The sequence below is a fragment of the Salmo salar genome, chromosome ssa17 (assembly GCF_905237065.1).
Source record: "Salmo salar chromosome ssa17, Ssal_v3.1, whole genome shotgun sequence".
NCBI classification, from domain to species: domain Eukaryota; kingdom Metazoa; phylum Chordata; class Actinopteri; order Salmoniformes; family Salmonidae; genus Salmo; species Salmo salar.
This window is the reverse complement of record NC_059458.1, coordinates 64,869,620-64,894,359: the sequence shown is the minus strand read 5'-3', so window position 1 is coordinate 64,894,359 and position 24,740 is coordinate 64,869,620. Positions and strand designations below refer to the sequence as shown.

At 42.7% G+C, this 24,740-nt stretch overlaps 3 protein-coding genes across 9 annotated transcripts in view; 2 read left to right on the top strand and 1 right to left on the bottom strand.

Moving 5' to 3' along the window:
* Positions 1-42: 42 nt before the first annotated feature.
* LOC106576419 (forkhead box protein M1) lies at positions 43-6,134 on the bottom strand. Of its 5 annotated transcripts, none has more exons than XM_014153587.2 (9): positions 5,998-6,134; positions 4,266-4,781; positions 4,007-4,155; positions 3,579-3,773; positions 3,263-3,391; positions 3,036-3,092; positions 2,672-2,723; positions 2,378-2,547; positions 43-2,281 (listed from the first exon to the last, which is right to left on the bottom strand). In XM_014153587.2, the coding sequence occupies exons 2-9, from the start codon at positions 4,735-4,737 to the stop codon at positions 1,475-1,477; spliced, it is 2,031 nt and encodes a 676-aa protein (XP_014009062.1). In that variant the 5' UTR covers positions 4,738-4,781; positions 5,998-6,134; the 3' UTR covers positions 43-1,474. The 5 variants fall into 5 exon arrangements, with proteins under 5 accessions (XP_014009062.1, XP_014009064.1, XP_014009060.1 ...); XM_014153589.2 differs by lacking the exon at positions 5,998-6,134 and adding an exon at positions 5,465-5,620 and having other exon boundaries at positions 3,051-3,092; XM_014153585.2 differs by lacking the exon at positions 5,998-6,134 and adding an exon at positions 5,465-5,619.
* LOC106576420 (uncharacterized) lies at positions 5,663-7,441 on the top strand. Its single transcript, XM_014153591.2, has 3 exons — positions 5,663-5,830; positions 6,029-6,231; positions 6,365-7,441. The coding sequence occupies exons 2-3, from the start codon at positions 6,049-6,051 to the stop codon at positions 7,130-7,132; spliced, it is 951 nt and encodes a 316-aa protein (XP_014009066.1). The 5' UTR covers positions 5,663-5,830; positions 6,029-6,048; the 3' UTR covers positions 7,133-7,441.
* A 3,266-nt stretch (positions 7,442-10,707) lies between these two features.
* Positions 10,708-24,740, top strand: part of tulp3 (TUB like protein 3) — a 39,304-nt gene continuing 25,271 nt past the window's right edge. The window contains exon 1 of one of the 3 annotated variants that reach the window (XM_014153594.2): positions 10,708-10,870. In XM_014153594.2, coding sequence (XP_014009069.1) covers positions 10,851-10,870 — 20 coding nt within the window. In that variant the 5' untranslated portion in view covers positions 10,708-10,850. Of the gene's footprint in view, positions 10,871-11,510; positions 12,390-24,740 lie in introns of those variants that run through there. The other 2 variants (XM_014153592.2, XM_014153596.2) reach the window with 2 other exon arrangements.

The window sequence follows — 24,740 nt, the reverse complement described above, 5'->3', positions numbered from 1 at the left end:
TAGACATACTGGTATTTGGTACGCAAATAAAACAAAAAGAGAAACTGTGACATTCATTTATTCCATTTACATAGGAGTCATAAAAACAGACATGCTTTTCTTAAACACCCCAAAATTTACCCATGTCAGTTTTTCCCCAAACCTTCCTCTGGGGTCTGTTGTACTGGTCATGTAATAAATATTGAACCAGAATGTAAAAGTTCTTGCATATTATGTGGTGTTCATGCCTCTTCCAGTATATAACACTTTTAAATGATATGGGACAAGAAACCCAGGACTGTGTGAATCTAGTCAAAGTCAAGACATCTAAACCCAACCAATGTGAAAAGGAGCAGCAAAGTCACTGGGTTTCACTGTAGTCAGCACACCCACCCAAAAAGAAAAAAAGGCACTTTAAACATTTAAATTAGCTACAGTTTCCAAGACACCAATACTGTAAAAATATGAAACCAAGTCAATCACCAGCAAACCCATGCCATGATATTAAACACTAGCAGACAGGATGCTCCTCAAACTTTAACCTGAATGTGTCCACAAGCACAGCTAACAAAGGAACTGAGAATAACTACAAAAAAAGACATACATCATTCAGAATTTGTCATATACAAATGATGCAGTCTTCCTTTCCCGTAACTACTATGACCCTTTGATCAAGATAAAACCATAAACTCATGCATTAAATGTTTAATCTTCTAGCCAAAAAACTTCCAATGACAATTCAAACATTTATTTTATTCAAATATATTTCCCTTCTACACAGACGGAGTAACACAGGAATAGAAGACATCACCATACTACTTTATGCTTTTACATAGTGAGTGAAAAACTACTACCACTCTAAAAGTTCACAAAGCAGATTGGACATTGTCATACCTAGAATAAGTTACAAAAGTGCACTAGAATAAGTGTTGACTTGGTCAATCAAAAATGGCATCTCCTTTGGGTGTAGACAGTCCTTGTTGTTTATTACTTTCTCTCATTGGTGGTTGATCATCTGTACATTATGTTACGTCCTTTCAGATGTCCAATCAAATGGAGACTCGCTCACTTTCAGAGGAGGCACCACATCTTATATTCTAGCATGGTAGTGTCGGTCTCACTGGATAGTTTGATGATTTATCTATGTATAAATGTACATTTTAAAGAGCAAAACATATTACAGAATGTGCAAATGAACATAACTCAGGCATACTTTTCGGTTCTCTAGTAGTTCCTTCAACGCTATCGTGGGAAGCAGTGAATTGTTATCAAAATATGGTCGCTTAAGCTTGTGGCATGAAACACAACCAAGTGAGAGGAAAAACACTGGTTAGTATTTACAAAAGCAACCAATGACAAAGAAAAAAAAAAAATCTAAGTTAAAAAGAAAACTCCCACATTTACAGATTGGAAGATGATGTGAGCAGCTTGGGTAATGAGACTATGGCATCCTCATCTAGCAAAGAACTATTAAAGGGTCACGCTCTCTGCTCGGCTACTTGAGTTCAGGGATGAGCTGAGACCAGCTGATGTTCCCCATACCCAGATCATCATCCTCCAGGCCAGAGAAGCTGATATCCACCAAGATCTTGCTCAGGCTGTCGTTCATGGTGTCCAGGACCAAGCCCTCCGTAAGGGAGCGGTTGGCTGTGGAGGGACCCCCGATCTCGAGCTCTCTGGAGCAGCCCTGCAGACGCTCTGGCCCCGGGGAGCAGGTGCCGGTGGGGCCAGCCGCGGATGAGGAGCGTGCAGAGGTGAGCAGCTCGCGAGGGGAGTTGAACAAGGGCAGGTCCTTAAAGGGCGTGCTACTGAAGCTGAAGGGGGTGTGGTCATGGCGGTGCGGGGTGAAGCTGGGGCCGGGGGTGCGGATGGGGCTGAAGTCCAGCATGCCGCCTCTCTCCTTGCCCAGCGGGGTCACCCTCCAGGGCTCTAACAGCACAGTGGGTGGCTTGCTGGGCGTGGAGGAGGCTGGGTGGCTGCTCTTGATGGGGGTCTTGAAAGAGAACTCCCTGCAGGGGCTGTCAGGCTCCGGCCGGGGGTCGAGCTCAGCGTCCTGTAAGGCGGAGCCGTCGGAGGCCAGGCCCGAGTCGAAGAAGGTGCTGTCGGGCAAGAGGAGCATGGGCTCCTCGTTGGAAGGCAGGACGAGGCGCTGCTTGCGACGGGAGCTGCTGACTTCCTTCCTGGTGTTGGTCAGAACAGCCCTAGGAGCAACAGAGGTCAGGGGCACACAGACCCGCTCCTCCTTCATCTCCTCAACTGGAGGAGCATACAGCATCACTGTGGAGGCATCACTGTACGTAACCTGCCAAACACACAGTCCCAACATATTCATTTAATAATTATAGGGAATCAAGTAACCTCTCGGCACTTCAAAAAAAAAGGTATGGTTATACTTTACCTTGGGAGCTATACGGACCCTCTTGCCCCCTCCTGAGGAGCTAGATTTCTGTTGGGGGGCAGAGAGGGGGAGCTGTGTGGACGAGGACAAGAAGAGTGACTGGGTGAAAGGCAGCTGGATGGGGACCAGGTAGGAGTCTGCACGAGGAAGAAGGGGCTTCATCTTCCTCTCTGAACATATGGATGGAAGAAAAAAAAGTAATGAGGCAACGGCTACACATCAATCATTTCCAACTCTGGAAGGTTTGGTAATTGTCCAGCTGCTCGTTTCCCCCCACGTCTTTCCCTCACTCACCAGGGGCACTGGCAGATGTTTTCTTGATTTCAGGAGCAATTCTCTTTTGTTGCTGCGGGAGACAATTGAGATGTTAACTTCTTATTCCCAACACAACTATTCTAATTGAAATGGTCCCTTCCTCTTCTCAAAGACAACGTATGAAGACGGCATGAGTTAGACCTGTGTAGAAGAAGTTACTGACTATGTACGGTGGTCGTGTGATGTCTGCCTCTCTGCCTACACCTCGCATCTCCCCTGAAATTAATTGTCAGCTTAATGAGCTAAACAAGAACAGATGGAAAGCATGTCCTGTCCTCTCTCCGACTGTCCTGTCCTCCCTGACTGACTGCCACAGATGAAAAGAAGGGTAAAACAATCTTACATGTTGTTCACAGACCTGCATGGTCCGAGACGAGATGGAAGTTGGATCAGACTCAGTCTGTGGGGGTGGATAATTGGTCAAAAGGGACAGAGTTAAACATAGAGATAAGAGGTAGATATCAGAGTTAAGACCGTTACATGCAGAGATTTGTCCTTTTGTGGAGTCCCATAGTTGTAATTGGCCAGCGACAAAATATGACAGAACAGAAAAGTGGGTAACATGCCGACCTTGTAAACCTGGTCAAGAGTAAGGCAGCGATTGGCCTCTGGGCGGATGGTCCAGTAGGAGATCTTGCCATCTTGTGTTGTCTCACGGATGAACATGTCATGCAGGGAGAGATTGTGGCGGATGGAATTCTGGCAGAGGAGCATAGACAATATCAAACTAAGAGGATGTGGCTTATGCCATTGGCAATTATACAAGTTTTTGTTGGGTGCTTAAGGGGTATTTTTCTGCTTCTATTGTAACACGATCTTGTCCTCAACTACTACAGTGACACCAATAAAATCTATCTGTGACCAAGGGCATATTGTGGATGTTTACCTTCCAGCCTGGCTTGGCCACCTTTCTGAAATATGGAAAGTGATCCTCAATCCAAGTGTAGATCTCTTTCAATGTCATCCTCCTGCTCTTCTTACTGTTGATGGCAAACTGAATCATTGCCATGTACGAGTAGGGTGGTCTCTCTAACAAGGGGTCTTTGACAACCCTGTGTGCTTCCAGTCGCTCACTTTGTGACTGTGTGCAAAACAGAACAAAAGAGAGGTTGGTTTTGTTTGGCCTATTTAGATACTGCTCTTTGAAGACTCAACAAATGCAGCAAGCACGCAAAACTAATATCACACTTGAGTGCAACATTTGAAACATTCTAGATAAACGTATAACACGTTGCCGGTGACACCCTCCTTGAGCATCGCTGTCTACATACGTCCGTGAACAATCACACCGATATGCTAAAAGAGGAGTCAAACCTGGAGAATCTGTTGGCAAGCGTCACGATTCTCTTTGTTGGCAGCTTTCTTAGCAGGATCTGGTTCAAGACCGTCTGTATTCATCCTCCCAAGCCACTGGATGTTAGTAAGGCTGTCATCTAGAGGACTGCAATCAAGGTCCCTATTCACTGTGAAATAATAAAAACTGTGCGCATCAACAATGTTCATCATCAAATAGTTAAACACCTGAAAAGTGGAGGGTCATTTAACCCAAAATCATGAAAGCAAATAAACATACATGGTTTAATTGTAGTCAAAGTCCTAGTATCCTTTAGGCAGTCCATTGTTGTTGCATTCTCTGGCTGTGTGACAAGAGCCATGCTACTCCTACCAGAGCTGTGACCTCTCATATAGCTAGGTTGACAGAAAGAATCTGCACCATCCTCGATACAGCCGCCACCACTTAGAAGGATGAATTTGTTTGGTCCTTGAGAGCCACACTCCTTCCCCTTGGCAGTGAGGGCCCCAATTACACTCTGAAGGTCTGCAGTTTTGGGGATGACAACCACTTGTGTGCCAGGCATAGTGGGATGGTCCATGATGCGGATGCCATCAGGAAAACACTGGCCACCTGGGGGTTTGGATGTGGATGCTTCCTTGTGTCGTAGTCCATCCGGCTCATCAATTGAGCCATCAAGTGCTGGTTCATTTAGCTGGAAAGGAAGCTTCCTCCTCCTAAGGATCAGGGGCCTTCTTGGGCTCCGTCTCATTTTGCTCAGATTACAGAGGCTGGCCCTTTGACTTCACTTGATGTCTGAAGAGATAACAGGTAACGTTAAAGTCACAACTACATTTCCCCTGGGGCAGAAAAAGCTGGTTAGGTTAGAGCTAGTTAGCTATAATGGTTAAATGATAGCTAAACTGATCTGATGACGAATCAGGTGCTGACAATTTTCTACCTGAGTTGATATGCTGCAACTAAGCAAGCAAAGACTGTCGATGCAAAAGCTGTTAGTTCAAAAATTATCCAAGGTTCTTTTGATGGCCAAATTAAAGTAGCGTTAGCTAGCTTGCGTAACCTGGTAACAACGCCGAATTAAATGTATTTCGGATATGGATCATATGAACTGATGTTTTCCATATTTGCGCTGACGTTACTCTAGTAACTTGCTAACTTAACTAAACTATATATTTGATTGTTTCAATTAAAAATAGCTAACTGTTACTATAGCTAGTTAGCTAACGATTTTAGAATAGAAATACCAGTCTTTCAAATATCAGCTATGGTTATGACGCAGTCTTCTAGAACACGATGGTGTTAACTAAATTAGCTAGTTGCTAATCCACGGGTTTATAGTTAGCTAGCTAACATACAAAGAAGGTAGAAAAATATTCCCCAAACTAACGTAAACTAGTAGTTAGCTAGCTAGCGGTAGTAGTTAGCGCGTTTAGTTTGCCAGCTAGCTAGCAACTTTAACCAAGTTGAAAATAACAAACCTTCATATTATGGTGATGCGATGCGCTTTTGTTCTGGGTTAATTGACTCCTTAATTAAACAATGACAATACTCGAAAATGAAAGTTGATAGGTAGTTTGTAGATCTCCACCTCCTTTCATTCGGCGTGAAAGGGAATGGGAGTTTGAATTTTGGCGCAGTATTTGTGATTGCGGTCATGTGGTCTTTGCATATCCAATGAGCTGAAGCCAGTGGATGTGAAAACCAATCAGCGTTAGCCATTATGTTAACGGAAAGACTTGAGAAGGACAGCAAAGCAAATGCCAAATGTTAGTCCTTTCTGATTCTGACATTATTTCTTCAAAACATTGATAACTAGCTTCTTCTGACATGCAGTATACACCCAGGTACGTCGTGTGATATACGAAGGCGTACTGTGTTCATGGAAGGGTACTTCACTGTATTATTTTTTGTTGTTGTAGCTAACTAGCTACTTAACCCAATGCAATCTATAGCGTTATAACGTTTCTTATATACCCCATCTGTTCCATACTGCATTACTTTGATACGTCACCTTATATTTCACCTTCTCTTGATCCCATCAGCTCCTCAGCCATGATCTCTGATGCCCCGTAAAACAAGAAAGACATCTTTGCCAAACTCACAGAAGCCGTCGCTGTTGTTTTTTGAGCCACCACTTGATGACGCCAGATACCACAACGTGCCTCAAGTGAGAGGCGCTCTCAATCCCAAATCATTTCTGGTTGAGGAGCAGCGACAGAACAGCTGCACAGCCTGTAGTTATTGGGTATGTATGATGATAATCAATCATGTTTTAATTTATTTAGTATCTTCTGAATGTTGTCCGTTCAAACCGTAGACTATAAATAATGTATAACTAACATGTTCAAAGATGTCTCGTCTCTCTCACTCAATTTCAGGTGAGTCCACAGTTTGATCAACTACCGCCCCCTGCACCCAGAGGAAGGCGAGGGAGGAAGAAGTGCCTCTCTGCAACAAGCATTATTGACAGGAGTTCTCACTTATCCAGAAAAAGTAGTGTTTGCAAGTTCCAAGCCTTATCTTTTCAGAGAAGGTCAACAGTCCAATCTCTCCATCAAAACCATGCACGTGGAAAGAAAGCTGTAGAATCTGCTCTTGGGGCCCATGAGGAGCAGCAGGGCTTGCAAGTGCATAAGGTCGGTTCTCTAAGTACAGAGTACCTAAGTAACCAAGATGAAACGGAGACACCAACACAGAGAACTTCTCTCAGGAAAGGGACGGCTGAGAGGAGACGGTTGTCAGAGGTAACACTGGAAGATGCAGCATCAACCTCTAGCAGATGTGTGGGGGTCCTTAGAACTTCAGCTGCCAATGTTGCCAGACATTGCAAGAGCCCAGCGTCATGCTCTGCTCGGACTCCTGCCTCAGCAACACACCACACCCCTGGCACGGACAATGTCTTCTCCCCACCTGATGTAGAGACTCCAGAATTACACCATGATGGTAGTTCCTCCTTTCTTCGTCTCCTGTTGCCTGCGTCACAGCCGATGACCCCGCCACACACCGTGACTTCAGAGATTTTAGCAACAGACACCCCAGAGAGGGACTATGGAGTCAAGGTTACATGGAGGAGGAGGAAAGGGCTGATGAGGTTGCTGGGGGACCGAGGTTATCTTTCAAGTGCAGAGGCACTGATTAGTATCTAATCAACATAACTGTAAATGTTGACATTTTATTATCATGTTCTGCAATTAACACTGAATTGTAGTTAACACCACCTGAATACATTAGTCCACTGATTGAAAGTGATATGTTGCAATGACTATAATATTATCTAGTCCACTCAATTGTTTTGCTGCTCGGGATATTATCGAGTCCACTCAATTGTTTTGCTGCTCGGGATAACTTGGCATGTTGTCCATGTGCAGTTGGTAGTTCAGCCCATTATGGATGTGGCTCTGTCTAGGTTCTTGTTTTCTTTGTACCCTGGGTCCACATTAAATATATTTTTTAAATTGGTTGTTTTTCAATTTAACAAAAATACATAATGAATTTCCGTGGTGTGTGTTACAACAATAGCTAGTAACTTGGGTATAAATAGAGGGGTCTATTTACTAGCTACATGTGTGGTAACATGGCATGCAGAAGCAAAGAAACCTGTCCAATCACTCAGTCTATATAACTTGCCATCCAATAGCATTGTCAGTGTTGCCAACTTAGCGACTTTGTCGCTATATTTACAGAGTATTCAGACCCCTCTAGCGACACATTTTCAAAAAATCGACTTGCGACAAATCTTGCAATCTTTTCAGGTGTTATTGGAGACTTTTGGAGACTGACGTGAAAACACGTATCGTTCTTACTCTTCTCAACGAGCAGCTGGTCCCCACCCCTGTCCCAAAGCACTCACAGGCGGCTCAGTCCTCGCGCAGCAGTCCCTCCCAGCTGCAGTCAGAGCAGGAGATGTTCACCCCTCCACGTCCAGAATGCAAATGAATCGCGCATGCGGGAAGCTGCCGCTGGCTGATCCTGCCCTGGCTTACATTCAGGGAGGGATGTAAATGTAAAATGTTCTTTGTCTAAAATAAATCACTGCATTTGACTCACACAGCCTCAGTCACTCACCTTGTCCACTGTGTGTGTACCTCTCTGTGACATAAGCTAAACATCTAGCTGGCTAGCTCATCATGTCTCAGTCTAAACTGTACACTCAATAATACAGAAAGGAGTGGGAATCAAATCCTGAATTCAAAGGCTGGTTGAAGCCGTTTATTGGAGATGATACACGGGCATACTGGCTGTACTGTAAGGCTGATTTCTACGCCAAACTTAGTGATGTAAAAAACACATGACAACTCAAAAACATACTCAAAAGGCAAAGCCTTATAACAGTTCCACCCAAAACAAGCTGCCATTTATGGTTAAAAAAATTGACTACAAAAAAGGCTGAGGCCACCATGGCATTAGCTATCGCTGAACTGTTCCATGCTGGCATGTGATCACATTGGAGAAGCATGTAGAGCTGCTTTCTCAGACTCCACTGATGCTACCCACTTCAAAATGCACAGGACAAAGTGCACAGAAATGATTAATGGTGTTCTAGCACCATAAAAAAGTTGGTCGCAGATGTGGGTGTCCAGCGTTTCAGCCTCCTCGAAGAGTTCACGGATGTAAGTGTTTCTAAGTACCTGGGAGTTGTGATAAGGTACTTTAGTGACACCAAGCAGACAATTGTATCAACATTTTTGGGGCTTGTTGAGTTGGAGGGAGGATATGTCAAATCTATAGCCCGTGCTGTTGTGGCTTTCCTCAAGAAGTGTTGTCTTAAAAAAGAGAAACTCCTGGGGATAGGGACTGACAATGCCTCTGTTATGACGGGGATTAACAATGGGGTCCATAAAGTGCTGAAGGAGGAGTATGGCCTCAAATATCTGGTTCTTATTCGCTGTAGCTGGCTGTAAGTCATGCTTCCAATGACACCATCCCCCGTAGTGTGGAGTACTTGGTACGAGAGACTTATAACTGGTTTTCATTGTCTCCAAAGCGCAGGGAGGCCTACAAGGCCATATATGAGACCATCAACTGTGGGGAGAAACCTTTACAGATGTGTAAAGGTGTGTGTAAAGGTGTGTGCCACACGTTGGCTCTCCATTGAACCTGTGGTTTCACGCATTTTGGACCAGTGGGAGGAGCTTAGGCTGCATTTCACAGTCACCAAGTCCAGTGAACACTGCTACATGGCTGAGGTTTTATACTCCATGTACAGTGATCCTCAAAACATATTGTATCTGACTTTTTTGAAGTCATTGCTGGGTGAGGTACAGTTGGCCATCAAGGCTTTTGAGGGAGAGCAAGTAGATCCTCTTAAGCTACTTGACAGCTTGGCTAGCCTGATCAAGTCTGTGAGCAGCAGGATGCTGAATCTACTGGCAAATGTTGATGTACTCAAAGGGCCAATAGATGGATACATCAGTCCCAAACCGTACCTTGGTTACCTTTTTGAGACAAAGGCAGCTGAGCTCCACTTTGCGCCTGAGGATGAAAACAATATCCGAAAGCGGTGTGTAGCCTTCACCATCTCCCTCACTAATGAGTTGAGGGTGAGACTGCCGGACAACATTGAAGCATTGCAGTACATGTCAGTTTTCAAAGTGGAGGAAACTCTAAAGCACAATAAGAGCCCTGGAGAAGAAAAAAAAATAGCCAAGCTCCTTGGCGACTCAAATGCAGAGATAGACAAGATTGTCCAGCAATGGTGTGCCATCTATCTTAGTAAATGGAATGAGACAAAAAACACACTGGGCTTCTGGAGTGAGATTTGGAAGTTCAAGGACGCAGCTGATATCAACCTGTTTCAAGAACTTGCCATGGCTGCTGTGTCTGTGTTGTCCTTGCCACACTCGAATGCTGAAGTCGATAGAGTATTCAGCCAGATGAGTGTGGTAAAAAGCCAACTTAGAAATCGGATGTCCTTGCAGACCCTTAACTCCATCCTGTACATTTGATATGGACTGAAGCTGTCTGGTGAGGCTTGCTATGAGCACCAGCTGCCTGATAATGTTTTGCAGATTTTTGGCACATCGGCTGCTTACTCATTTAAGCCAGCTCCCTCAGTTGCTGAACCTGCCATAGAGAGCCCTGACCAAAATGACGATGACCCACTCTTTCTGTGAGCCAGCACAGCCTATGTGTGTGTGGAGGGGGGTCTGGAAAAAAAAACTATTAACCTGAATTAGGGCCAGACTAGTTACCATAATTTTCTCACATTGCCATTGACAGTTTTTTCTATTGTCTCTTTTTGGTCCATTTAAATTGTTAATGTAGATTGTATACAAAAAAATGTAAAAATGTTACGTTTAAAAATGTTCATGTTTTACTGTGACTTGTTGTAGGCTCCTAAGTGGACCCTAAGGTTAAAAACCAAACCAAATTAAAAAAATGTAAACAAAAAACAAAAAAAATAAATAATAAAATTAAATAAAAAACTAAGTAACTCCGCCAGAGTGTCTCTTTTGGGTCACTTTTGCCGGTCCCAAGTCCGGATAAAGGAGGAGGGTTGGAATTCTGACATAAAAAAACAAGAATCGACAGAAGAAAGTTAATTTGTAGTTCTAAACATATTTAGGGTGTTTTTACTCACGTTTTGTCTCTCCCATGACGTTATTCCTCTCTCCTACAGCATCCATCACAATTACATACACATGGCCAATTATGCAAATTAGGCGATGACGTCATTTAGCGACTTCTAGCGACTTGTAGGATAGCCAATAGCTACTTTTCTTACTGAGGAGTTGGCAACACTGTGTTGTAGTCATGTGCGGTAACTAGGGCTGTGGGGAACAATTTTCCAAGCGTGTCAAGGAAAGTTGTCTGCTGCACCAGGAGGCCACCACTAGCTGGGATCCATAGCAACCGTGGATAAACATGAGTTACTACAGCATAAGGTAAGTAAAAAAATACTAAAAAAATTGTACAAAAAAAAACAATTATATTTTTATTTTTTTACTATATATATTACATATATATATATATATATATATATATATATAGTTCTTTGCCCATGATATTATCACATAAAACATCTCCAATCCAAAGTTAAATCTAGAATTGGCTTCTGCACCTGTACATAGCACATCTATAAATAGCCCAAACAACTACCTCTTCCCCTACTGTATTTATTTATTTTGCTCCTTTGCACCCCAGCATTTCTACTTTGCACACTCATCTACGGTCAAATCTACCATTCCAGTGTTTTAATTGCTATATTGTATTTACTTCGCCACCATGGCCTATTTATTGCCTTTACCTCCCTTATCTCACCTCATTTGCTCACGTTGTATATAGACTTATTTTTCTACTCTATTATCGACTGTATGTTTGTTTTACTCCATGTGTAACTTTGTGTTGTTGTATGTGTCAAACTGCTTTGCTTTATCTTGGCCAGGTCGCAGTTGTAAATGAGAACTTGTTCTCAACTTGCCTACCTGGTTAAATAAAGGTTAAATAAATAAAAAATATTATGTAGACATGCGGTGTCCAAATGTGATGGGCGAAGTGTGTCTGGTGGTGGTGCGCGAGACTTGTCTATCGCTTAACTTTTTCAGAAGGCACTGTTGCTCGAGAAGACTATGATGCTACTTTGGCTAATGTTAGCCTAGCTAGCTAACGTTCCTTGCTTGCCTGAAGATAGCGTGCTCCGCGAAGAGACTAGAACAGAGGCTGAGTGGTAAATCAATCATGGAAGATAATACATAGCACAAACTAAAATACATATTTTTCACAACTTGAAATCCAGCTAACTATTCTATTTTTCTTGTTTTTCTTGGAATCAAGCAGAGTTAAACGCGTATCATTAACGATTTGGGCATCGTTTTATCACGAAAAGGAAGCACGAGCTGGTCAGTGAATTGTAGCTAGGAAAACTCCATCGATTGTTAGCTAGCTAGCGTGCTTGTTAACGGTAAAGCAGAAAGCACCCAATTCGTCATGGATTGCTCGTAAACTTTTTGATTAATGTTTTGTAACATGAATGTGTTTGAAAATGAGAGAGTATTTTTTTATTTCAACTTGCTAGCTAGCTATAACGTTCCATCTGAAAAATGTCAAAATGGCATGAACATGCATGTTGACAACGGAGCTATAACGACGTTATAAACATCTGGAAAGGCTCAAGCCTTGAATATGTTGGGTTGCTAACGTTACATAATTGCGTCACGAAAGCCATCAGATGGGGACTATATTACACTCGATTTCTCGAGTTACGGTGGCTTTGTCATAGGAGCTCGCGCCATTCTCCTTGGAGACGGCACCGCAGAAATGTGGGTACTATAGCAGCTTGCTAAAAAATACAGTATTAGGGCCTATGAGGTGGGCAATCTTGGCAACATCACTCGGCACGGACACCACCAAAGAAGTCTTCCGAAACGGAAGAAGTGGCAGGATGAACAACATCAACAAAAGCAGGTGAATCAAGCTAATGTCATAGCATAATGATTGTATGGAACTGTGGCCAACATGGGGACAATCCGATGTTGAATAAGGTGTTGGATGGTTCAGTTCGTCAATGATGTGATAGTTATGTGATATGCTACATGGAGGCAATAGACAAATTACAATATGTCAGTCAGAGTATGATAATTATTTAATACTACTTGAACCCTTCGGCATAACAGAATCAGCTGTCATAAACACAATCATGACAACTTGTCATTAAAATGACAACTGACTTTATACTGTTTAGGACCCTGCTATTATGACAACAAACACTGTTCTTTTGCTCATCTTAAGGTCTAGCTAGCACCCACAAGTGAAATCCACTGCATTGCTTTTGCAACTTCATTTCACCCTGTGACGTTGAGTTTCATTTAGGGATTCTTAATGCCTATTTCACAAGCAAACATTTTTTTTATGCTGTGCATTCCTGGTCAAAATAATGACACTCCACCCCCATATTATTGTGGATTGGAATGTTGTATGTCTGAATGTTATGTGACTATCTGGAGGCAATAGAGAATTCCACAGTCTTTGGTTTTTAAAGCATGCCCACAAATGTTGCAATACCATTGCACCCACAACAAACAATATTATTGGCTATTCCCTTTGTGACATTAATGCACACTGTGGAAAAGGGCTCAGGACAATTAATAGGCAAACATGTTGACACAAGAACTATGCAATCTGGTTTCCGAGCTGGTCATGGGTGCACCTCAGCCACGCTCAAGGTCCTAAACGATATCATAACCGCCATCGATAAAAGACAATACTGTGCAGCCATCTTCATCATCCTGGCCAAGGCTTTTGACTCGGTCAATCACCTCATTCTTATGGCTGACTCAATAGCCTTGGTTTCTCAAATGACTGCCTCGTCTGGCTTACCAACTACTTCTCAGAGTTCAGTGTGTCAAATCGGAGGGCCTGTTGTCCGGACCTCTGGCAGTCTATGGGGGTGCCACAGGGTTCAATTCTCGGGCCGACTCTTTTCTCTGTATACATCAATGATGTCGCTCTTGCTGCTGGTGATTCTCTGATCCACTTCTATGCAGACGACACCATTTTGTATACATCTGGCCCATTTTAGTTTAGTTTATTAATTCGACCATTTAAAAAAACAAGCACACATAAAACTTAAAAGCCATACATGCACATGAATAAAATCATCGAGGATAACACACAATAAAGTCTGGGACTTATTTCCATTGTGGTCCTCTTGAGACAAGATGGCTAGACAAGATAAAACACAGTATGGCAGTGAAATAATAAAACAAAAACATAGAAGAAGAACATCTATCTCATCATTCCAGTTACATCATAGGGGTTATTCATATGGGCACAGAAGACATCAAACATATTTTTACTTTATTTTTAAAGCTGTCCAGAGAGGACGTTGTTTTTATAGGCAGAGGCAACTCATTCCATTCTGAGGCTCCAGTATACAAGAAAGTACCTTTCCCAGCATTACTCCTGAACCTGTATAAGAACACATCAGCAACACCTGATCTGGTGCTGTGATTGTATGCATCCCTAACACGAGGAAAGTAATCACATAGATATCTGGGCGCAAGACCATAAATACTCCTGTAAACCAAACCTAGTCTAATCTGGGACACCCTAGCCTCAACAGGCAGCCAGTTTAGTTCCTGAAAGCAGCTCCTGCCTATGTGAGTACGTGGACTCAACTTCAATACTACCCTGATCAGCTTATTCTGGGCTATCTGGAGCTTCTCCTTCATAAGTTTAGATAAGCCCTCAAACCAGGAAGTACTAGCATAGTCAAAATGGCATTGAATGAGGGCAGTAGCTAGCACTTTCATGGAGTCCTTATCAAGCAGCTTGGACTTTCTAGCCAAAAACGTAGTCCTGGCATTAACCTTCCCTAGCACCTTATTGGCCATGCTCACACCTCCCAAGCTTCCATCAAGGATACATCCCAAGTAGCTAACAGAGTTTTAGGAGTCAGCACCTCACCCACTCCACTCTGATTTCAGACGACCTACACAATTTAGGTCTGGATCCAAAAGTAATTGCTTCAGTTTTCCCTAAGTGCAGAGATAGCTTATTATCTCCAAGCCATTTGCTAATGTTAGTAAGCTCTGTACTAAGTATGCTCTCCAACATAGTTTTACTTTTGTGAGACACCAGAAGTGTAGAGTCATCCGCATAAAGAAAAAGACAGCAAGAACAAGCATCTTTCGTATCGTTAATATACAATAAAACAGCAGAGGCCCAAGCACGCTCCCCTGTGGAACGCCACAACTCATTGGTTTTGCCTGAGACAGTGAACCATTAACCTCTACAACTTGCTCCCTTCCTGATAAATAGAACTTTACCCAGCCTAGAGGGATACTGCTTAACCCCAGTGCCTCCAGTTTGGAGATTAGGAGACAGTGGTTAACTGTATCAAAGGCCTTCTATAGGTCAAGCAGTACCATTCCACACAGATTTCCCTCGTCAATCTCTTTCCTGATGAAGTCAGTCAAGTAAAGTAGACATGAATCAGTGGAGTATGTTTTTCTAAAACCCGACTGAAAATCATATATTAAACTCTGTTTGTTAACATATTCATACATTTTCTCATGAACAATTCTCTCCAGGATCTTTGATGTTACACAGAGGATAGATACAGGCCTATAATTCCCAGGGTCAGACTTTATCCCCTTTTTATACTGAGGTATAACTTTAGCTTGTTTCTTGGACACTGTTCTAACAAACCTCCAAACGAGCTTCAATGCCATACAACACTCGTTCCGTGGCCTCCAACTGCGTATAAATGCTAGTAAAACTAAGTACATGCTCTTCAACCGATTGCTGCCCGCACCCTCCCGCCAGACTAGCATCACTACTCTGGACGGTTCTGACCTAGAATATGTGGACAACTACAAATACCTAGGTGTCTGGTTAGACTGTAATCTCTCCTTCCAGACTCACATTAAGCATCTCCAATCCAAAATTAAATCTAGAATCGGCTTCCTATTTCGCAACAAAGCCTCCTTCACTCATGCCGCCAAGCCCTTGTAAAACTGACTACACTCCCGATCCTCGACTTTGGCGATGTCATTTACAAAATAGCCCCCAACACTCTACTCAGCAAACTGGATGTAGTCTATCACAGTGCCATCCGTTTTATCACCAAAGCCCCATTTACTACCCACCACTGTGACCTGCATGCTCTCGCTGGCTGGCCCTCACTACATATCCGTCGCCAAACCCACTGGCTCCAGGTCATCTATAACACGGAACCCAAACCGGCTGAGTGTGTGCGTGTCACGTCCTGACCAGTAGAGGGTGTAGTTGGGTCAGGACGTGGCAGAAGAGAAGTGTGTAGGTTGGTTTGTTTCGTTTATTTTGGCCGTGTGGCTTCCAATCAGGCACAGCTGTAGAGGGTTATTGCTGATTGGGAGTCACACATAAGTAGCCTACTTTTCCTTTGGGGTTTGTGGGTAATTGTTCTTGTTACTGTGTTAAACGTGACAGGACTGTTTTGGTTGTCTGTTTATTGTTTTGTATTGTATAGTGTCCGTTTGATCATTAAATATACGATGAACACTAACTCCGCTGCATTTTGCTCCACTCTCTCTAAAGACAGCCGTTACAGTGCGCCATTGTGCATAAATGTATTTTGTCCCCCACACCAAACGCGATCACGACACGCAGGTTAAAATATCAAAACAAACCCTGAACCAATTACATTAATTTGGGGACAGGTCGAAAAGCATTAAACATTTATGGAAATTTAGCTAGCTAGCTTGCACTTGCTAGCTAATTTGTCCTATTTAGCTAGCTTGCTGTTGCTAGCTAATTTGTCCTGGGATATAAACATTGAGTTGTTATTTTACCTGAAATGCACAAGGTCCTCTACTCTGACAATTAATCCACACACAAAACGGTCAACCGAATCGTTTCTAGTCATCTCTCCTTCTAGGCTTTTTCTTCTCTTGACATTATATTGCGATTGGCAACTTTCATAAATTAGGTGCATTACCGCCACTTACCTTGTTCGTCTTTCAGTCACCCATGTGGGTATAAACAATGAGGAAATGGCACGTGGGTACCTGTTTCTATAAACCAATGAGCAGATGGGAGAGGCAGGACTTGCAGCGCGATCTGCGTTACAAATAGAACTGACTTATATTTTAGCCCTTGGCAACGCAGATGCTCGTTGGCACGCGCAAGCAGTGTGGGTGCCATGATTGAATAATATAGATTTCTACATTTATTTTGCAAAGCTCGCGCACGTGACGCGAGCGGTGTAGTCAGCCTGTAAGTCTTTGCTAGGTAAAGCCCCGCCTTATCTCAGCTCACTGGTCACCATAGCAACACCCACCCATAGCACGCGCTCCAGCAGGTATATTTCACTGATCATCCCCAAAGCCAACACTTCCTTTGGCCGCCTTTTCTTCCAGTTCTCTGCTGCCAATGACTGGAACGAATTGCAAAAATCTCTGAAGCTGGAGTCTTATATCCCTCTCTAACTTTAAGCATCAGCTGTCAGAGCAGCTTACCGATCACTGTACCTGTACACAGCCAGTCTGTAAATGGCACACCCGACTACTTCATCCCCATATTTTTACTTACCCTCTTGCTCTTTTCCTCCCCAGTATCTCTACTTGCACATCATCGTCTGCACATCTATCACTCCAGTATTAATGCTAAATTGTCATTATTTTCGCCTCTAGGGCCTGTTTATTGCCTACCTCCCTACTCTTCTACATTTGCACACACTGTACATAGATTTTTCTATTTTTATTTTATTTTGTGTTATTGACTGTACGTTTGTTTATGTGTAACTCTGTGTTGTTGTTTTTGTCGCACTGCTTTGCTTTATCTTGGCCAGGTCGCAGTTGTAAACGAGAACTTGTTCTCAACTGGCCTACCTGGTTAAATAAAGGTGAAATAAAAAAAATAAATCCAGTGTTTCCTCTAGGATTTCCACCAAACATTTTAGAGGCCCTCTTGGACGCTGAGACAAAATGTTACAGTTTTAAAGATAATTTCCTGCAATTCTACACATTTTGCCATGGGGCAGAGAAAACATTTTACAGTTTTATAGCTAGTTTCATGCTATTCTAAACATGTTGCCATGGGGATGAGATAACATTAGCAGTTTTAAGGTAACTGGCCAGAGAAAATCTCACTTTAAAAAGTTTATATTCTGTTAACTCCAAAATAATATTGTTGACTCGTCCTATACTTGTATTTGTGGCCAAAGCATAAATTACAGCCACATCGACATTTTCCCACCTGGGGCAGAAAAAGATGGTTAGCTATAATGGCTAAATGACAGCTATACTGTTGAGCTGATGATGAATCAGGTGCTGACAACTTTCCACCCGAGATGATGGTTCTTTTGATGAGTAAATTAAAGTAGCGTTAGCTAGCTAGCATAACCTGTTAACACCAAGTTACATTTCTATCATGATCTGATGTTTTCCATATTTGTGCTGACATTACTCTAGTAACTTGCTAATCCTTTCCTACAATTCTACACATTTTGCCATGGGACTGAGAAAAAATGTGCAGTTTTAAAGTAACTGTCCAGTGAAAATCTCACTTTTAAAAGTTAATATTCTGTTATATACTATTCTCATATTCAAATAATGTTCTTGACTCGTCCTATACTCGTATTTGTGGCCAAAGCATAAATTGGAGTAAAAACACTTAAAATTTGCATCTCAAACACACCGTTAAAAAAAATGCTTGCTATTTCCTCATGGAGTATGATGTACTACTCCTAAGGAGGTTGAGCTGGCCAATCAGTGGTCTACTTGTATAATTTTTTTTTAATGACCGGTATATGCCCACACCATTCTGTTGTTGGGGTATGCCTAAACCATTCCAACACAGAAAAGCTGCTGTGCATACTTAATTACATTTTTTTGGGAAGGAAAACTATTTTACTCATATTGTAATTCATTATAGGTCATATTTCATATTAATCTGGAAACACTGGACAGCTACTTTTAAGCAAATTTCATGCAATTCTACACATTTTGCCATGGCTTATGCTGTATTCTTATGCTATCTGAGTGACTCAAACATTACAAAATCAATAGTTCAATGATTATCTTATTTAAAAATATGTACCCTCATTATCTTTTCTGCATACTTTATATCTGGTTTTAGTCGTTTAAGTTTACACTGAAAACATTTTATGAATACAGGGGAAACACTGACATGTTGGAGCATGCCTCTCCCTGCCTCGTCTTACACTAGCTTCTCAATCAGTTTCACAACTGAGGCCACTGTGCTTAATGTAATGGCTTGTCTGAGGGAAATCAACTCCCCCTATGGTCCCCCAGCACTCCTATTGATGTCTGTTTGATGTCAGTGCATTAGGACTGTGCTGACCAGAGGTGCCCTGAGAGCAGAGCATGGTGCTGTGTGCGTAAGAGGTTACTGTTAACTCTGCAGAAAAAGTGTGAAATCCATAGGTCCATTTTTACCCTGAGAGGAGAATATAATCAGAGGGCAGTTCCCACCCTTTCCTGTTTAAATGCTGCAATGTGGACTGTGATTATTTGATGTAATCTGCTTGTGTAGTCTTTCAGATGATGTGTGTAGAGGATTAGTGTAAGGAACAGACATGTAGCCTGGGCAGGGTTTCCGTTAGGAAAATTTGGCGGCGGACACCGTGACCGGCAAGATTTTAATTTACCGGATGTTTGAGAAATTTACCGGACATCCATATGCATTGGATGTCCGGTAGGGTGTCCTCCCATGGTGCTCAAAAGCACATTTTAGATTATTGTAATTAATCTTAACAGAATAGAAATGAGCCATGTAAAGTTTTAATAAAATAAAGTACAATGATGTTCTTATATCAGCATGACAGGTTTTATCGAAAAGCAAAACATTGCCCATTGCGTCTTCATCCCTGCTATAAATCGTAAGTGAATATCATTAAAAAAAGAAAAAACATTTAGCCTAGAAGAACAAGTCGCCTACACAGTAATAAAACACAACTTCAAAATGTAATATTTGTATAATATTATTTGCAAACGACCTGTCCTATAGCCTATTTGTATGAACATTTGAATTAATAAATAACAAACCACAGCTAGTTTCAAATACAATCTAGGACTCTCTACTTTAATTTAACCTAGGCGTGAAGATTTTAATTAGGCCGAATAAATAACAAAACATGTCTGTCTATGAACTCCAGGGCCAGCCCGCCTCGCTCCCAAATCCAGCTGTGATTCAGCACCACAGCAGTGGAAAGAGGCCACTCTAGGCATCCACAAAATGAAGAAATGATCAAACTGGTGTTGGACAATCAAATTCCATATGTAAATAAACAACATTTGTTACAGCTGGTTCATTAACAGAAAGCTTATTTTACAATGCTCCTGTGAAACGTGGCCCGCGCCATGCATTTATGAAAGGACTTGTTTCCAAAGCTCAATGTTTAGTTTCTAAGTGCTGCTGAATAAGCTCAACTGAAATGCACCAATAGTGCATGATACACATCATTACTCTACTCTGGTCTATCAATTCATTCCAAATCTATATAGGCCTGGCCTACTATACATGGTGATCTTGCCTAGGGTGGCAGCAGAACTGCTAGGACTGGGCTTGTCAAACATAATAATTTGGCTCTAATTTCCTTGCGTTTTTGCGGCGGACCTTGGCCTGATCAAAGTGAGCTGCTGCTGCTGTTGGGAAGTCAAAACTGTCCAACTCCTTGGAGCAGCTTGATGCACATCAGCCTCGTTACTTTGTCCTCAAGAAGGAGCGATCTTGAGGCCGTCTTTACTCTGGTTTGGGGAAAGAATCCCCTCTCGACGGGCACACTGGAAACAGGGTTAATCAACACAATCTTCGCCAATTTTGCCCAGTCGGGGTACATTTAGCCGAAGCCCCTTGTGAGGACCTCGCGTCTTTTGCATGAGTAAACATAGAAACACACACCGACACAAATTTCCAAGCAGCTTGAGGATTTATTAACCAAATGAAGTGTATTTGCCTATGAAGTTGGAGCACATCGACTGGCATCTTCATCAATACCTAAAAATAATGATTTTGCAATAGATGATTAGATTTTTTTTTCAGGACAATTTGTCCGGTTGAAATTTTATTTAGCGGCTTTTTATTTTATTTTGTACAGAAAGCTGCCATTTACCGGCTAACGGAAACCCGGAGCCTGTGTTTGGCAGGCAAAAACACACCAGGCCTGGTTCGCCACCATGTCCAAGCCCCCCCAAACACCCAGACACTGTTTGTTAGTGGACAGCAGTCATGCACACAGATAGCACAGCTGCAAGGTCTGTTCAGAGAGGAAACACGGGAGTTTTAAATCCTGGCATGTAAAACATCTCACCTATCTCTCAAGCCCTTTCCAGTAGCCTATCCTTTTCTCTTTCTCCGTAAGGGCAACTGAGGCTCTCTTCTCTCTGCTGTGGGTTTCATGCTTGGGTGACTCAATTGGCAGAGGATGCGAGTGTCTGTTTTAAGAGCTGAACAGAGAGGTGGAAAGTGACCTTAACACAGCAACATCTGAGGCTGATACCACAAACCTCAGAGTAGAGGGAAAAATGCAGCACATGAAACTGTACTGAACAAGTGCATGGATGGACAAATGAAAATCAGGGTGTCTGTAAGGTATAGTGCACACGATTATCATGGTCAGTGACCAAAGATAGTCATGCACTCACAGTCTCACTCAAAATCAGTTACCATTCAGTCTGCTGTAGGAAAATTGTTCCTGGTTTAATTCAAATGTGTCTTAAATCAGTATCAGTATCAGTAATTCCCCTTCCATAAAGGTGTGGTTGTTGTATCCCTATTTCACAATGGCTCGGCAGACCTAGAACAAACCAGCTGGACCTCAAGTATCTAACTGTACAAGACCTGTGGGTGAGAAAGCCGTTTCAACAGGGTAGAAAATTAGGTGCAATTTACTTCCTGTTTTCCAGCACATTCCGAACACATGCCTCCGCAGTGGCTTGGACAATCCACCCAGTTGAGTCAGGGTCTGACAGACAGAGAATTTTTTTGGGGTATTTGCAATAGGACGGCTGGTTCTGAACTGTATCATGTAGGCTACATCATTTTAGCCTACCTAATCTCCCGTGGGCCGATTCTGCGTGTAGACCGAAGAACCTGCCGTGACTCAATGGGATGCATGAGATAACGAGCTTCTGTAGTTCCGGTCTTTGGGTTTTCATCATTGTTATATGGACGTAAGGCGGTGCTTTAGAGTGCTTACCAGTCGACGCTTAGCTCTTGTTTCCGTCATTTGTTTTGACAGTGTTTAATTACTCTCAGGTGAATCATTCCCCAGATTGCCCTCAGCTGAGGAGAATGCCATTTTCCCTTCGCTGGCACGCGCATTCAAACACACGTACACACACAGAAGACGATATGACTTAAAGGTCCTGTGGTCTCCTAGCAACAGGATCAAGGTCCCCCACTTCTTGCCAGTTTAAGGAATGAGACGGTTGTTTGTTTATACTTCCGGTAATTGGGAGTAACTGTGGTTGTCATCCAGAAACCGCTCTACTTACATGGATACAAGGAGCATATAAGGAAAGCCTATGTAGAAAGGCAGAAAACCATAATAAAGTTGTTTCACATTGACAAGAAAGAGTTTGGTTCATTTTGCTATGACTAAGCAAATTCCATGTTCTGGCATTTTCTGTCAAAATAAAAGTGTTGGAATATTTTACTTAAGATACTGGGCCTAGGCTAAAGCCCACAAAACGGAAACTTTCCCAATTGTTGTTAACTTCAGTTTGTGTCAATGGTCTGCGGTTTTGATCTGTGAAATATATCCCTCTGAGTCAGAGGAAATGGCGTCTGTGGAGTTCTGCAGAAAGCATTTTTAGCTATTCCGATACAGTCATGTCCAGTTTTAGTACGTGGCCTATCAGTCTATATATCTGATACATCTTAGAAACTGAAGAAAGACAGACATGTAACTAAGTCAGAGGACCAAGTTTAGGGATTTTATGCCCAGTATTTTGTCTTGGCATGAACTCACGCCACATTTAGACTCCTCTAACAAATCCCTGTGGGTTCACTGTGTTGTGTTCAGAGGCTAGCCTCAAGTGTGGCGTCATGGCAACTGCTGCTACTCAGAGACCTCACCCTCAGCTGTGTGGCGCTGGGACTCCCTCCTGGCTGCAGGGTAGCAGGGTTGTAGTTGGAGCTTCAGGTAGACCTTCAGACTGACTGGACCGGGTTGGGAGTACCATACATTACCAGAGCTGCTGCTGGACTGACTATCTATCATACACCTAGACTGGCTGATACAGCATCATGGACAGTGTAAAGAGTGGTGTCTCCCAGCCTGTCTACAGCCGCTGGTCCTACAGGTATTCAGCAGGCCTACGTAGGCACACGCTCACGCGTAGACATGATCATATTGTACACACACACACACACACACACACACACACACACACACACACACACACACACACACACACACACACACACACACACACACACACACACTGTGTGCTTGGTTTCTCATAAATGTGTACTGTAGGGTGATAGAGGAACTGAGAGAGGTCTGTGTCCTGTGAGTCAGGTGTTTGTTGTGCCTGTGACAGACAGATAGGCTTTGAGCATCTCTTCCTCCTGTTCCCACTGATCCTACATCCTACCCACACGCCGGTTCTCTGTTCTCCTTGGGCTGAATGGCTTACCTGTTGTTAAAGGGAAACAAACACCAAAAGGTTGTTTTTGAGTGGTTTTTCATTAGTCCACTGTTGATACAGCCCCAAAATGTTTTGTATGTCAGCAGTCAAGTTTTAAAGATATTGGAATTTCAAGAAGCAAAGTGTCACCGGCCAAATGCAGTGTCAACAGTGGGCTAATAATTAAAAAAAATGTTTACCTTTATGGATCTCTCCCACGCTCATGTTTCGTCTGGTGCATTGTCGTTACTTATTCAGAGCTCCACCTCTTGTACTGTAACACGTTTCTTTCTAACATGTTATATTGTGAGGTTTTGTTTTACAGCTGTTTGCTCTAACTAAGGACGTGCTAAGAATATTTGACCAAGTAGCTGACATGAAAGAATTTGATTGAAGTCGCTTGTGTTGAAAAGACTGTCGCTTTAGCTTGTATGAGTCCTATAATATCCTAGGCCTAGTTAAAGTGTTGTTCATGCTCTATACCTCACCATGCGTTGATCATTTATTCAGCTGGTGTCTTTTCATCTGTCTTCCTTAAAGGCACAATCTGCGATCTGGAAATCTGTTTTAATGGTATATAGCAGGGCTGCCGTTTAACACAAAAAAAACTTCTAGCTTTAACTTCAAGCTTTCCCAAATTCTATCTTTAACTTGACGCAGAGCTGATCTGACTGCCAGGGAATCAAAAACAGCCTAATCTCACCCATGTCATCACCCTGTTTTGAATAATCCCTCTCTCTTGTGATTTCACTCGCTGAACTGGAACTGAAGCCATTCTGTCCAACCTCCGGGGAATTAGAAGTTTAATTAGACTACCTCTCGTTCGGTCTTTCTTTTTAACCCCGGAAAGTCATTTGCCGAAGGGGAAATTAAAGGTACTTTATTCGATGAACTTTAAAACATGATTTAAATTAGTTCAAAGCTGTGAAGTATATTAATGAGAATCATTTTATTGCAGTTTGATAATACACAGACTCCCTTGTCTCTCGTCTGATAATAAAGTCTCTAATTTTATGCTAAATGCCAGAGACACGTTTGGAACTGCATCATATTGTCATCTGAATGCGGTAGTCTCATCCTATTCTCAAGCCTTTTCACCAACAGACCGAGGACAATACCATGACATGGAGGGTATCCTAAAGCTTGTTCGTGACAACGTAATAGGCTATTACTGGCCTGCGTTTTGTTTGCTTGTCAGTCATTAAGTCTTTTTCAGCACAGTGTCAGTGTTATGAAACATTGATTACCGCGTAGATACCTGTGAAGTGGACAGAAAGACTGTGTCCTTCAAGTTTGATAGAGGTGGAGGACACAGTGTATTCTCAGATTAAAGTATAGAATGATGATACCCTGTGGCGGATTAAGCAAATACACACCACTTGATCAATGTTCATTCACTGTCTGGGGGACTGTGACCACGCCACGGTCATATAGGTGTTCATTCACTGTCTGGGGGACTGTGACCACGCCACAGTCATATAGGTGTTCATTCACTGTCTGGGGGACTGTGACCACACCACGGTCATATAGGTGTTCATTCACTGTCTGGGGGACTGTGACCACGCCACAGTCATATAGGTGTTCATTCACTGTCTGGGGGACTGTGACCACGCCACGGTCATATAGGTGTTCATTCACTGTCTGGGGGACTGTGACCACGCCACGGTCATATAGGTGT